Source organism: Galeopterus variegatus, unplaced genomic scaffold (genome assembly GCF_000696425.1).
Source record: "Galeopterus variegatus unplaced genomic scaffold, G_variegatus-3.0.2 Scaffold716, whole genome shotgun sequence".
NCBI classification, from domain to species: Eukaryota; Metazoa; Chordata; class Mammalia; order Dermoptera; family Cynocephalidae; genus Galeopterus; species Galeopterus variegatus.
The window spans coordinates 138,775-153,480 of record NW_007726827.1 but is presented as its reverse complement, the minus strand read 5'-3'; the positions used below and the strand labels follow the sequence as shown (position 1 = coordinate 153,480).

At 37.9% G+C, this 14,706-nt stretch overlaps 1 protein-coding gene across 1 annotated transcript in view; it reads right to left on the bottom strand.

The window, feature by feature from the left end:
* The window catches only part of HTR2A (5-hydroxytryptamine (serotonin) receptor 2A, G protein-coupled), a 72,852-nt gene that overhangs the window by 38,585 nt on the left and 19,561 nt on the right, over positions 1–14,706 (bottom strand). The window contains 1 exon segment of the mRNA XM_008571770.1: positions 6,674–6,739. Within this exon segment, the coding sequence (XP_008569992.1) occupies positions 6,674–6,739 (66 nt within the window).

Genomic DNA, 14,706 nt, shown 5'->3' with positions numbered 1-14,706 from the left:
GCATCTGCTTGACTATGTAAAAAGGTGAGGTTTCTTTCTGTTTTTGCAATTTCTTAGCAGATTTCCTCTAATATGTATCATATTCTGGCTTAATGCTTATTCAGTAATAAAGCTGTCTTCTTTCTCTGTTATCTTTGTAGAAAGGCATAAGATGACTTTGTTATTAAATTTCCCCAACATGACCTCAAATTGGTTACCTAGATGTACTTCACATGCTCTTAAAATATTCCCACCAAACCCTATCAGATGTTAATGTTTAGTTTTACTGCCTATAGGTTAATCATCAGGGTCAAACCTAATTTTCCTGCCTCCCAATCTTGCCAAGTTACACTGGAACATATTCTTCCACCCTTCCACATCTTCTTCCTGGTATCATCTCTGATAATGATCGCCCTCAGTGTAGCTGGCAGCACATCAGTCTCATTATCAGATAATGCTCTGTGACTTTAATTTGGATACAGATAATTGATTTTGTGATATCTCAAAGAGTGAGATAGCAAGGTGGATTTTCCTAAACTTTATGTGGCCAGGGACTGACTGTCAACTAGCTGAGAAAAAGAGGGCTGCAAATGGTGGGGAGGAAAGGTGTGACTTTAATTTGGATACAGATCTCAAAGAGTGAGATAGCAAGGTGGATTTTCCTAAGCTTTATTTGGCCAGGGACTGACTGTCAACTAGCTGAGAAAAAGAGGGCTGCAAATGGTGGGGAGGAAAGAGAGGCTCAGCTGTCAGATTCAAGATCAGTGTGTGTATGACAAAAAGTAAAGCATCCCATGACCTCAAAAGGCAGGACGAGATGAAGCAATGGCTCAAAGCTTACCAAGAGAAAAGAAGTGTAGAAGAGATATTAGGCTTAAGTTCTATCAACAGACTGCGATGTGAAACTGGCTGTCATACAAAACCTGGCTTAAGTTCTAGCAACAGTTTGTGATACAAAACTTGGCTTTACCAGGCTGAGATGCAGACCAAAACCAGTCCCTCGTCACCTGGCCCGTACCTAGAACGGCACTGTCCAGTGGAACTTTCTGCGATGATGGAAGTGTTGCATGTCTGCACTGTCCAATACATTAGCCACCACTCTACTGACCACTTAAAATGTGGCCAGTGTGAGGAACTGAATTTTTAATTTTAATTAAACTTAAACTTAAATAGCAATATATATAGCTAGAGGCTACTCAAGAGGACAGCACAGAACTGTATGATTTGAGGGGAAAAAGACTTGGGTCATTTACTAAGGAAAAAACATTACAATGCCTATGCTTTTTGGGGGGAATGAAATCTCATGTGTGGGATGCTGATCAGTATTTGTCACTGATTGGACAGAGTGCAGAGACTTGCTGGAGTTGAAGTTCTCCTGGAAGTTGTTAGCAGTAATGGGAACATCTGGATGCTCAGGAAGAGGTGAGCTTTCCTGAGCTCTCTCCAGCCATCTCATGAGACTTTTTTGCCGTCTTTCTTTCATATATTTCATTATTTTCAAGTTCTGCTATCTTTATCTTGCCTACATCCTGTGAATCCTAAGAGGATTCATTTGTGAGAGTTTTATAAATTGTTTTGTAGATTAAAATTCTGTATGAAGTGTCTATTACTATCGCAGTCCTGACTTAGAGAGATTAGACTTCTGAGAGATCCCATTTATAGGGTTCAGAACAATGCATCTGTGTTATTAACCCAGGAGGCAGGCTTACACACATCCAGTTAGATCAGGTGATCTGCTTCCAGATGCACTTGCTGTGAAGCTGAGCATGCTTCAGCCTCCATCTGGCCTCCCAGTTCCTCCCTTCTCTCCCTATGGTCTCATCCTAGGGTCTCTCAGCTCCTGGGCAGAACTGGCCTACACCTGCCTGGGGGGTGGGGGAGATGCCATTAGCTCAAGCCTTAGGGTAGGGAGAGGCTGAGGAAAGGAAGAGTTGCTAGTGGAAATAGTAATGAACTTGAAGTTCAGACCTGCCTTTAAGTCCCAGCCTTGCCTTATTAATTATGAAACCCTGACTAGGTACTTAGTCTGTTTGAGCCTTAGTTCTCTCATTCACTTAACAAATAAGTTATTGAACACCAATTATGGGCTTTGTATTGTGTTAGGGACTGGAGATTCATCAGTGAATTGGACTAAAATCCTCTACCCTCATGGAACTTACATTTCCAGTAGAGGGAACTGAAAATAAAACATAATGAATGCATTAAATAAAATATTAGAAGGTTAAAAGCTAGGGAGAAAAATAAAGATGTGTAAAATGGATGGAGAATAGATGTAGAGAATATCTTATAATTTCTGTGGGGGAATCAGGGTAGGCCTCGCTGAGAAACTGATGTTTGAGCAAAGGCTTGAAGGAAATGAGCCATGTACCCATCTGGGGAAAGATTTCCAAATAATGCAGGTTTGAGTCCAGAAACAGGACAGAGAAACCTGAAAATTAAAACTGGTTGGTGACCCTCACCTAGAGATAAGCTACCCTCAAAATGCTACCATATGCTATGTACCAAATACTTTGTATCTAAAAGCGGATGCCAATTGACTTTCTTTTTACTAGAAAAGGAATGCTAACCCAGTACCTTGACAAATTATCAGAGTCGTAGGAAAGGAACCATTTTCAACTTAAATATGTCTTATTCCACCATTTACCATTATAAGTTTGTACCAATCTTATGAAATAGCCTGGTGCATATGTGTATGTAAGGTAGTATAAAATTTTAGGAGCCAATTCTCTGTGGGACTTTAAGTTGCTGTTCCTCCAGAATGTTTTTTAAGGATGTTTGAATATTGAATAATCTTGGAAAATAAAGATAGTGCTCCATCTGGAGCACAGGGTAGGTTTGCTTATTGTTCATTATAAAAGATTTGGGTTGTTAAGCTGTTTCCTTTCCTGTAATGTAGTCTGCTGTGTGTGGTAGTCACCTGGCCCTCACAGCATCACCCTGTGGGAATTGGGACTCAGGCAACCAAGTAAGAAAGTGATGGTAGTCTGGCTATTGTTACTGTGGTGAATCTCTGACCCAGGAGTTTCAAGTTTTCTGCCAGCATCCATGAAATGGTGGCAGGCTAACTTGTTAGCTTACAAGAAGAATGAAATCTAAGATCCACCCTTTAGTCTTGACATCTGCTATCTGAGTTAGAGATTTTACTAGGAGAATGTTTAAAGAAATTTAAGAAGTGATAATACACCTTATAAACATGAGTTATTGAGGAATTTCTTGAAATCTAAATTAACTTTTTGTCCTGATTGAAGTGCAAATTACCCAGATCATAAAGTAGGAAATAAAAAGGATGGCTCATCAATTGTCCCAGCACTACTGCCAAGAAATAGTCAATGCTTAAGTAGTTGGTTTCCTTAGGCAATTGTGGAAACCTATATTTTACTTTGGTGAATTTAACAGACCATCAGTGGAAATTCTGTTTCCATTTTCAAACTTTTTTTTTTTCTTTTCATCTTTCTAAAGCTATGGGGACATCTTTTCCCTAGAAAGGTCAGGCTTCAGGAAGCTCATAACATTTAAATAATCTGAAAGCTCAGCATCCTTGGATGCACAGAGCTGCCAGAGCTGGGTCAGAGAGTCAAGCTGAATGGAATTATTGAAGGCTGCTCTGCGGCTGGAAATGCAATCTGAAGATAAAATGGAAAGCAAGACTCTGGCAGCTTCATATTGAGATTGAACATTTGTACAAGGTCCTGGAGGGTAAAACCAAGAGCAAATAAGGCTATTTACAAGAGCATGGAGTTGGAGGAGTTATTCAAAAGACCAAAAGCAAATTCCACCTCCAGGAATGACACACTACCTAACACCTCCCCAAAATGTCATTGCTGAATTTTTTTTTCCTTCAAATAGGGAATTGCCACCCTAAAAAATGTGTAATTATTTTACTATACCAAGTTTTTTGAGAGGATGTATTCACAGGGAGCATATTTGAAATTCCATTTGTTTAACTGAGTTCCTATTTTATCCCATATTCAGGATTTCTATTATTTGTCCTCAGGCACTTCTCTGAGAAAGTTTAGGGCAGCTATTCATCCTTGAAGGATCCAAATGTGCTTTATAAACGATTTCTATATTCACCAGCTACTGAAATACTGCCATTTCTAAATATGGAACAAAAGAGTTATTCACTGCTGCTCTTGCCACATAGGAAGAAACTCAATACTTAAAGTACTTTTTATTAAGAAATAAAACTATTTGCAAATCTTTACTTTTTTTATTCCCTGATATATTATTGTTAAATAATTCAGGATTAACAATGGCTGTACTTATGGTGATAAAGTAGTTTTAAAGAATCTGAAGAGTAAAAACTGAAACTAGATTAAATAAATACAAAGTGATTGAAGTAGATACACCAAAAGCACAAGCCAGAAGAAGAAAAGTAGAGAAATTGGACTTTATCATAATAAAAAAATTTTGTACATCAGAGGATATTACCAAGAAAGTGAAAAGACAACATACAGAATGAGGAAATATTTGTAAAATTATGTTCATGGAAAAATAGAGTTCAAAGATATGAACCTTTCCATGAACTTTTTGAAGTACCCTCATATATAAGGGTTTAATATCCAGAATACTTGTATATATAGAATTCCTAAAACTCAACAACAAAAATATAAAAAACCCAATTAAAAAATGGGCATAGGATTTGAGTAGACATTTCTTCAAAGGAGATATACAAATGGCTAATAAAAACATGAAATGATGCTCAGTATCATTTGTCATTAGGGAAATGCAAATCAAAACCACAAGTTACCATTTCACATGTCCTATGGTGGCTATAATAAAAATAATGGAAAATAAGCATTTGCAAAGATTTGGAGAGATTGGAACCCTTATAATTTGCTGGTAGGAATGTAAAATGGCACAGCTGCTGTGGAAAAGTTTGACAGTTCCTCAAAAAGTTAAACACAGAATTATCATATGACCCAGCAATTCCACTCCTAGGTACATACCCAAAAGAATTGAAAATAGGAACTCATACAGTTACTTCTATGCCATATTCATTGCAACATTATTCACAATAGCCAAAAGATGGGAACAACCCACATGCCCATCAACAATAAACTATGGGATATACGTACAAGCGGAAAATTATTCAGCTATAAAAATGAATAAAGTTCTGATACATGTTGTTATGTAGATGCACCTTAAGCAGTATGCTAAGTGAAATAAGCCAGACACAAAAGAGGCAAATGTTGTAGAATTATAAAAATGAATAAAGTTCTGATACATGCTGTTATGTAGAGGCACCTTAAGCAGTATGCTAAGTGAAATAAGCCAGACACAAAAGAGGCAAATGTTGTAGAATTCCACTTACATGAAATATCTAAAATAGACAAGTTAATAGAGGCAGAAAGTATATTTGAGGTTACCAGGGAGCTGGGGCAGGAGGGAATGGGGAATTAATTGCTCAGTTGTTACAGAGATTTTGTTTGGGGAGATGAAAAAGTTTGGAAATAGTGGTGATGGTAGAACAAGATTGTGAAAGTAATTAATGCCACTGAATTGTATACTTGAAAACAGTTAAAACAGCAAATTCTATGTTATATATTTTATCATAATAAAAATTAAAAAAATAATATATACACCTTTATTGGTGATTTAAAAAAATTAAATTCTAAGTTGGTCAAATAAAGGCCTTTTTAAAAAAAATTCTTTTTGGTGGTTAGCTGGTAAGGGTATCTGAACCCTTGACCTTAGCGTTATAACACTGTGTCTAATCATCTGAGCTAACCGTTTTTTGTTGGTTTTTTTTTAAACAGGGAAAAAAAGTGAAGAAATTATTAGGGCCTAAGTAAATATACCTGAGATGATTACAGGCAAGTGAAACTAAAATGACAGATATAGGTCATTATAGGGGTAGAATAAAATATCAGGTCAAATGCCAAATTACTGTTTTGAATATACTATTTTATTATATTTCTAATAGTCAAAACTGGAAACAGAATTGGAAGAATAGTTAACAAATTATGGTATACCAACATGAGGGAAGAACTAGCAGTCATTAAAATTATTATGAATCCCATGTGGAAAGTGGAAATATGTTAATAATACAATGTTATATGAAAGGATTGGGATATAGAACAGCATACATGTTGCAACTTTGCTAAGACATGTTGAAAGTGGTAAACAAAAAATGAAAACAATTGAGCTAGGATTAAAATATTTCTACTGCTGCTGCTTTATTGTTAATTCAGTTTTTTAAAAAAGGAAAAATGAAAAAAATACTGGTTGACTCAGTGTCTTGCATCTGTATCAGTAATTATCTATAGTGCAAAATAAATAACTTTGGCGTTTTAGGCTAGATTCCCTTTATCCTAGAGTTGTATCAATTATATTCATTTTTTAATCTGCTGATTTATGTCTAAATTGAGCTAAAATTCGTGACATTAGAGGTAAAGCAGTGGTTTGAAGAAATTATAAGTTAAAGAAATTCCATATTGGGTTTTGCTTGGGATCTCACTAAATGTTCTCATTTAATGCCAAATTTCAAGGTTCAATTTATGTAATTGAAATCATAAGTTGAAAATTGGCTTAGACATTTGGTAGTACAAGTTCTTTTTACAAATGAAGAAACTGAGGTATACAGCTCACATGCTGACAAAAGCCCGACAGCAGTGCAGGTCTCCTGCATCTTCTTCCTCTGCTCATTGCATTATACCAGGGCAACTTCTTATCTATTGTCAAACTGCATTACCATGTAATATAGACATGAGTCTAGATGAGTTTAGTGCTGGAAGACATAATTTCACAATGTTGCTAGCTTGTTATTAATTTGTACTAAATTAAATAAATTAACCAAACCCATCATTCCTTCTCACATTGTGAGAATTATTTCAGTTTATCAGTCATTGAACTTTGGCACTTGCTAAAAGCCTTAATGAGGAACTATAAATGCAACTTGATGCAGATTTCTTATCCTGTCCTTGTGCAAATCTCTGTACAATGCTCATAAATTAAACAAGCGAATTTTGACCTGAAAAAGAGAACTCAATCATAAAACCTGGCCTTTTTTTATGATTGTTATCTATTCAATTCTACTTGAAGCGGGAGGCTGGATTAAAAAAGAACCCCTTCTGGTCATTCGATCCTCTCCTGGTCTAATTCTCTTGCCATCCTATTATTTTAGGCTGTTGAGCCATGGATAAGGTTGCTAAATAATCAGCTGTCTGCTCTGCATTCAACCATTGTGGAAAAAGAAAAAAATAAATAAGCAAATCATCCTGAAAATATACTATTTAGCATTACTTTTCAATAGAGTTTATGTTCTAGCATATTCACCCAAGAACCAATCTTATTTCAAAAGAATTACAGAATGTTAATAAACTCTCCAGGTAGGCAATGACTAGAGTTGCAGATAACACTACGTGTATTGGTTAAGCCAGTAAGAGGTTTTGGTGTCCTCTGCATTTTGACACCCAAATGGTTCAGAGCATGGTTGTGAAGGTGCTGTGGATTGAACATATCCCCCAAATTCATTGGAGCTTGATCCCCAGTGTAACAGTATAAGAGGGTGGGAAATCCAACTATAATATTTGAAAGGTGGAGTCTATAAGAGGTGATTGGATCATGAGGGCTGCCCTTGTGAATGAATTAAGTTATGGAGTAATGGGTTAATGGTTTAATGGGTTATCAAGGAGTGGTTCTGGTGGCTTTATAAGGAGAGGAAGTGAGCACATTAACTCTCTTGCTGCCATTCTCACCATGTGATACCTTGGTCGTCACAGAACTCTGTAGAGTTCCCACTCAGAAGAGGGCCCTCACCAGATTAGTTACCTGGACCTTGGATTTTCCAGCCTCCAAAACTGTTAAGAAGTAAATCTCATTTCTTTATAAATTACCCAGTTTCAGATATTCTGTTATAAGTAACAGAAATGAACAATACAGAAGGTCATATGGAGACTTGGGAGTAGAATCCCTTGCTAACAGAACAAAAGCATCTTTGTTCAGAGGCTTGCTTACAATTTTAGGTGTTGAAACCTAACAGCAGAAAATGGAATTATAGAGCTGGAAAGGATTATCAAAATGTAATTTGATTCTAGACAAATCCCACATAAAGCAAATGATTTTCTGAACTATTTCAAAGAAGTACTAAGGAAATTACTTTAGTTGTATCTTTATTTTTCCTCTTAAATTCTTTTTTTTTTTTTCCTTTTTGTCTTTTTTTTTTTACTGACCGGTAACGGGATCGCAACCCTCGGTGTTGCGCCCATACCGGGGACCGGCAACGGGATCGCAACCCTCGGTGTTGCACCCGCACCACGCTCAGCCAGTGAGCGGGAACCGGTCTCCACATGGGATCCGAACCCTGGGCGGGAGCTCTGCCGTGCTCCCAAGCAGCGCACGCTCCAGTGCGCCACCGGGCCGGCCCTTCCTCTTAAATTCTGATAATGTTATTAATGAAAAGTAATATCTTTAAAATATCATGGTGCTCTTTAAGATGTGAGAATACACCTTTTTACCTTAACTAATTTTAAGTAAAAACTACTCCTAAATGTAGACTTTAAATCAAAGATAACATGAAAGGAAACTATAAAGAATCAAGGTCTATGCACCTGCTTGAGGAAATCAGGGTTGGCTCACTAATGGCCAGTTTTAGCATTTATTAAGAGCTTATTGTGCCAGTGGTGAGGAGCTCAAAAACAAGACACAGCCCCTGCCCTTGAGAGGTTAAAAACCATGTATACTCTATTATATGGTTTATTTGACCACTCTGAATACTACTAATGGAAGTGCTCACATAAACAAGCATATGTGCATTGTACAAAAAACCTGAAAATTTAAAAACAAGTATATATGCAGTGCAATTCATGAGTAGACATTAATAGTTTGCTGAAATCCTAAGCTGGTAGTTTACGTGGTGGTTCTCAGTGCATACCAATTCCTTGGCATCCCCTCAGTCCCTACTGAATCAGATTCTCTGGGAATGGGCCCTAAGAATATGCATTTTCCCGTAGTTCTTTGTTTCATTGTTTTCTTAGAGAAATGCCATACTTCACAGAAACGAAGTAGATTCTCATCCAAAGCTGAAATGGTCTTCAGTTATGGGCCATTATTTACGCATCTATTTTTTTTCTTTTCCTTTTTTTTTTTTCGTGTCCGGCAACGGATCGCAACCCTCAGTGTCGCGCCCGTACCGGACCGGGACCGGCAACGGGATCGCAACCCTCAGTGTTGCACCCGCACCTTGCTCAGCCAGTGAGCGGGAACCGGTCTGTATGTGGGATCCGAACCCTCGGCAGGAGCGCCGCTGCGCTCCCAAACGGCACACTGTAGCAGTGCGCCACCAGGGCGGCCCCTATGCATCTATTTTACATTCAGACTCCTTATGGAAGCTCAGAAATATTTCACTTTCTCAGTTCAGTCACATTCTTCACCGAGTCCTTCATTCAGTTTTTTTTTTTTTTTTTTATCACTCTTATAAGTGGTTTGTCCAAATATGATGGGAAAAATGCCTCAAAATAGGCAGGTGAGCAAGCACTGGCTAAGGCAGTTCACTGAGGAAAGGGGTCACTGGGGGGAGTTTTGAAGGCCATAGCAGAACCTAAAAGTTCTCCATCCCCCTGAGGAACATTCCCTATTAACGCTGTCTCCATAATCGCTTTCACTTTTATGAGAAACGTAAATAGTCAAAAATGAAACCTCATTAATATAATGAAAATATTTCTTGCTTGAATTAATAAGGCTCTCTCCTGCTGAGTTTAAAGCACCAAGTTATTGAAAAGACAAAAAGCGTGACTTTTAGCTTTTGCTTGACAGTTGGAATGTGACATTCTCATGGTATATGTCCGTCATTCTTAGCTTCTGTCTACAACCAGCATTGCCAGAACCATTTCCATGGAAACAGACATTAAATCTGTGAAAAGATTGGAAAACCTACAACAGAGATGTTCACTAAACTCTCAGCTGCCTGCACTTTGCCAAATAAGGTCCCATACGTGAAAAGGCCGGCACAGGCCGACATTCTACTTCAAAAGTGACTTTGCTGTCAGGGAAAAACCACAAGGACCTCTCGAGATACCATGCTTCTTCCCTGCCTTTATTTTCCTATCCCCTTCTTCCTTTCTTTTCTTTTTACCTCCCTTCCTTTCTCATTCATTCATTCAATCAGCATAATTGGGTTCCTATTCCTGTTTAAATATATGCATGCACATATATTTATATCTTTTCCTATATGGGTCAGCCACTTTGATACTTAAGAGAGAAACCAGTCAATAAAGACACTACATATCTAGACAGCATGTCTGTTAAAACAGACATCATGACGAAAGGAAAAGGTTGGTATATCTTTGCCATACTAGTATATAACACATTATGGCTCAATATACATTTAGGAATTATGATGCCTGAATAGAATGGCTGGAGCCAAAACAGAACTCTGGAGGACTGGAATAGAAATATGTTCAGAGAGTTAGAGTAGCTGAGAAATGTAAAAGGAACCTCTCTTTTCCCTTTAAGTGGAGAAGACACAGGTGTGTAGTGTCTGGCATATCACGGGAATTTACCAGGAGTTCAGAAGCCAGTGCCTGAGATGGAAATAGATGAAAAGGACAGTGCTTCAAGCACAACCAGTAAGTGAGGATGTACTGTCCATATTCCAGACAGGCTTGAATACCTTTCACCATATGAAACAAAATTTTAATAAGTAACTGCCTTTACCAAAGGTAGATTAATTGGTCTATTAGAGAAATAAAGAATGCTCCTGAGTAAACCTTTAATTTCTGTATCAACTGGTGATTGCCAGAGGTTCTATATCAAATGTATAAGCTGAGTGGTTTCCTTGAATAAAATTCACAGTGGGAATTAATCTGGCAATACATTAACCACGGGAATGTAGCCTGTAAACATGGTCACTCACATAAACTTTTACGGTGGTTCATTCGGGATTTAGAAAAGCATAGGAATATGAAAAAGATACATCCACCATATGGAAAATAGGGAAATGTAGGGGGCAAATGCGTTCACATTGTTAAAGACTTAAAAAGCTAGGAGAATGTCAAACATTGACGATTGTTACCCTAAAGTTTCTTATGAGTACAGTCTAATATAAACTGAGCAAAAAGATTCTGTTCATCTCCACATCTCACCAGAATTGATGGTCCTAACTCTGGAAATCAGGTATTAATAATTTAAAAAATAACAAGAAATGAGGACAGATTGGATAATTGACTTTGAAGACATCACTTTAAGTGTCAGTGTCATGCATGTTTCTCAACTTCTCATGGCTAAAGCAAAAGCCACTACAGACCCCTAAGCAGGGACCTAGGATGGAGGACAAGGTCAGAAAAATGCTACCTTCTGAAATGCAAAAGCAAGAAGGATCATCATAAAACCAGTGAAACTGTTCATCTGCAGAAATCCTCCTAGAAGTGACTCTCCAGAAGAAAGGTTTTAAACATGTTTCTCATAAAAACGTATCTCCGTGTTCATCCAAGATTTGAAAGTGCCTCTCTAAAAGTCATCAAATAAATACTAACCTACAGTACAACATGACTAGTACAAGCAAGTGTAAATCCTGGAACAGTGATGTTAATATATGTTATAACAGATTATTTTGATTACTAAGAAATATTGTAAAAGAAGAGTTCAACAGCTAAGAGATCTTCAGCATTCTTTCAGTATCATCTAGGGGAAAGATGTTCTGATTCTAGACTGCTTATCTAATCACAAGTATCCCTAAAGTGGAAAAGGGAAATTCATCATTGTTATAGAGTTATAAAAATGTCCTTTAAAGAACATCTCAGTAAGTTCATATATCTCAGTCCCTTGCTTATCAGGCCATATTATAACGTCCTTCTCCCACATTATTCATTCTTCTTGGAAAGTTCTGTTCCATTCTTCTTTTCTGCTGTAGAGATTCTGCGCATCCATTAAGGTTCAACTTGGACATCATCCTCTTCACAACCTTCTCTGATCCCCAATTCTGCCAGAGTTTTTCTGCATTTCTATTATAATGGAAAATTCTGCTTTCTGTTAAAGCTAGCTGTTCTCCATTAGATCATAAATATTTGGTGCATATTTATATTTTTTAAAAAGTTTATGAGAATGTATGTGTCAAACCCTCTGCTAGATGCTTTTGCATTCATTCCATCCACATGTGTCCCCACATGCTTGCACATCCTCTGGTCCATTGTGGACCCTTGCTAACTTTGCATTGCTATTCAAATGGCCTTCCGAGAGGATTCCCTTATTACTATGTGTGTGCCCTGCAGGTGAATGGATCTGGGAAAATGGTATTTATTATCTACATTTTAAATGTGAGTTTATTGGAATTTGAGTCATGTAGTCACCTTCCCAGAGTGTGCTCACTCCTAGGTAAAGAAATTTGAACTTGTATGGTGAGGCCTGAACTGTGGAATGTGGAGACTCCATTAATGAGTAGCCACTGTGGTGAGATCCTGCCTGAGAGACCTATCAGACCTCCAGAAGATTTATTACACCCTTTCCTATAATTATTTTTTTTAAATCAACCAATTTAAATGCAGACTTTCCTGAGACGTTACATGGATTCTGACCTGAGAGAACTCAGCTTACTCGAGAGCAATTCTTGCATGCTTTCCAAAGAAGTCTTCAAAGCTCAATTTCAAGCTCACTAGCTTGTGAGAAAACAAAACACACCAACATCTCTTTCTTGCAGACCCTAATAATTAGGCATTTGTAATAATTACAACATGGTTGGTATTATGTAGAAAAATAAGAGTAGTTTACTCTTATATAAATGTTTGGTTTTATTTAAAGTATGGGGAAAGCAATCTAAACATAGCTTTTAAAACTTAGTGTACAAGGAAATAAAAATTTCTTTAAAGGTACCTTCGGTGTCAGACTCCAGAAATTAATTTTTGGCTGCATGCATGCCTGGGTAGGCATTTTCTATCATATAGTTTGGACTCAAGATGAAGTACATGTTTTTGTTTGTTTTGATTTCCATTCCTTGCTCTCTGTTTATTCCCCCACTGGGGAATTAACAGATTATTGTAATATAATTGAATACATGAAAAGATAGGATGTGACGTGAAATGAAGAATTCCCCAGTGGGGGAATAAACAGATTATTGTAATATAATTGAATACATGAAAAGATAGGATGTGACGTGAAATGAAGAATCAAAGCAGGGTAAGTACCTAATTCTTGGAGAGAAGGGAGAAATGAAGAGGGCTTCCTGGAGGAGGTGGTGCCAAAGTAAAAGTAGAAGTTAGCCAGGCAATGGGATGGGAAGGCATTTCAAACAGAAGGTTCAAAAATGAAGAGTGAAATGACATGGGAACAACGGGCATTTTACTGTAGCTGGAGAACAAAGGGTGAGGCAAGGAATGGAGGAGGTGCAATAGAGGTGTGGGTGGGGACCATATTTACAGGGACCTCCTTTCTTTCTTTTAAGGATCTGTACTTTACTGGCAACAGAGAGGCATTCAAGGGTTTCAAGCAGGAGAGTGATCTGGTTAAAGCTGTGTTTCACATGGCTGACTTCAGTGGCAAGGTGGAGGATGGGAGTGACACACCTATGGTCAGGGAAATGTTTGCAGTAGCACAGGACAGAGGTAATGAGGAAGAAAAGGACTGATTTAGCAAATGGTGAGCAAGTAGCAACACAAGGGCTGGTCAACTACTTGGACATGGCGGGGAGCAAGAGGGGACGAATTCTGAGTGTGCAGTGGCTGAGTAGATATTCATGCTCTATTCTAAGACAGAGACTTCAGGAGAAGTGGGCAAAGAGAATAGCTTTTGTTGAGACTGAGATTCCTGCAGGACTCCTGGCTAGAGGAGTCCATCGGGTCCTGCATGCTGGAGTCTTAAGCCCTGGGGAGCTGTGGGCTAGGATATAGATTAAGCAATTCATTGTGTTCTGCTAATAGCTGAACCCATGGAAATGAAAAGGACCCAGCAAAAGCAAGGAGAACAAAAAGTGAAAAGGTGGAGAATGGATCTCTGGAGGATACTGCCATTTAAGGAGGAAAAGAAAAGCAAGTCTACAAAACAGAGAAAGAAGATGGAGGTGGGATGGGGGGAGGGTCTGAGGAAAGAGATATTTGAAGAGAGATCAGTCCACAGAATTAAATAAATGCATAAAAGAGGGACAGTAGATAAGGATGTGTATATGTGTGTGTGTATACAGTTGTCCCTTGGTATCCATGGGGGACTGGTTCTAGGACCTACTGCAGGTACCAAAATCTGTGGATGCTCAAGTCTCTGATGTAAAATGGTGTAGTATTTGCATATAACCTACGCACATCCTTCTCTATACTTTAAATCATCTCTGGATTACTTATAATACCTAATACAATGGAAATGCTATGTAAATGGTCATTATACTGTGTTGTTTAGGGAATAATAACAAGAAAAAGTCTGTACATGTTCAGTATAGATGCAATTGTTTTTTTCAAATATTTTCAATTGACAGTTGAATCCGTGGATGCAGAGGGCTGACTGTATGTCTGTATAGATATATGTATATACACACATGCAATTTTGTTTTGGTGGATCAAGATAGTATCTGAGTATAGGTCTATACTGTCTCACTCCTGGAATCCCATTTAATGGTAAAAAAGATGAAAATAATCAGAATAAACCATAGCCCATGAAAAGAAAAAGAATGTCATTTCATTAATATATATATATATATATATTTTTGTCTTTTTTCGTGTCCGGCAACGGATCGCAACCCTCAGTGTCGCACCCATACCGGACCGGGACCGGCAACGGGATCGCAACCCTCGGTGTTGTTCCAACACC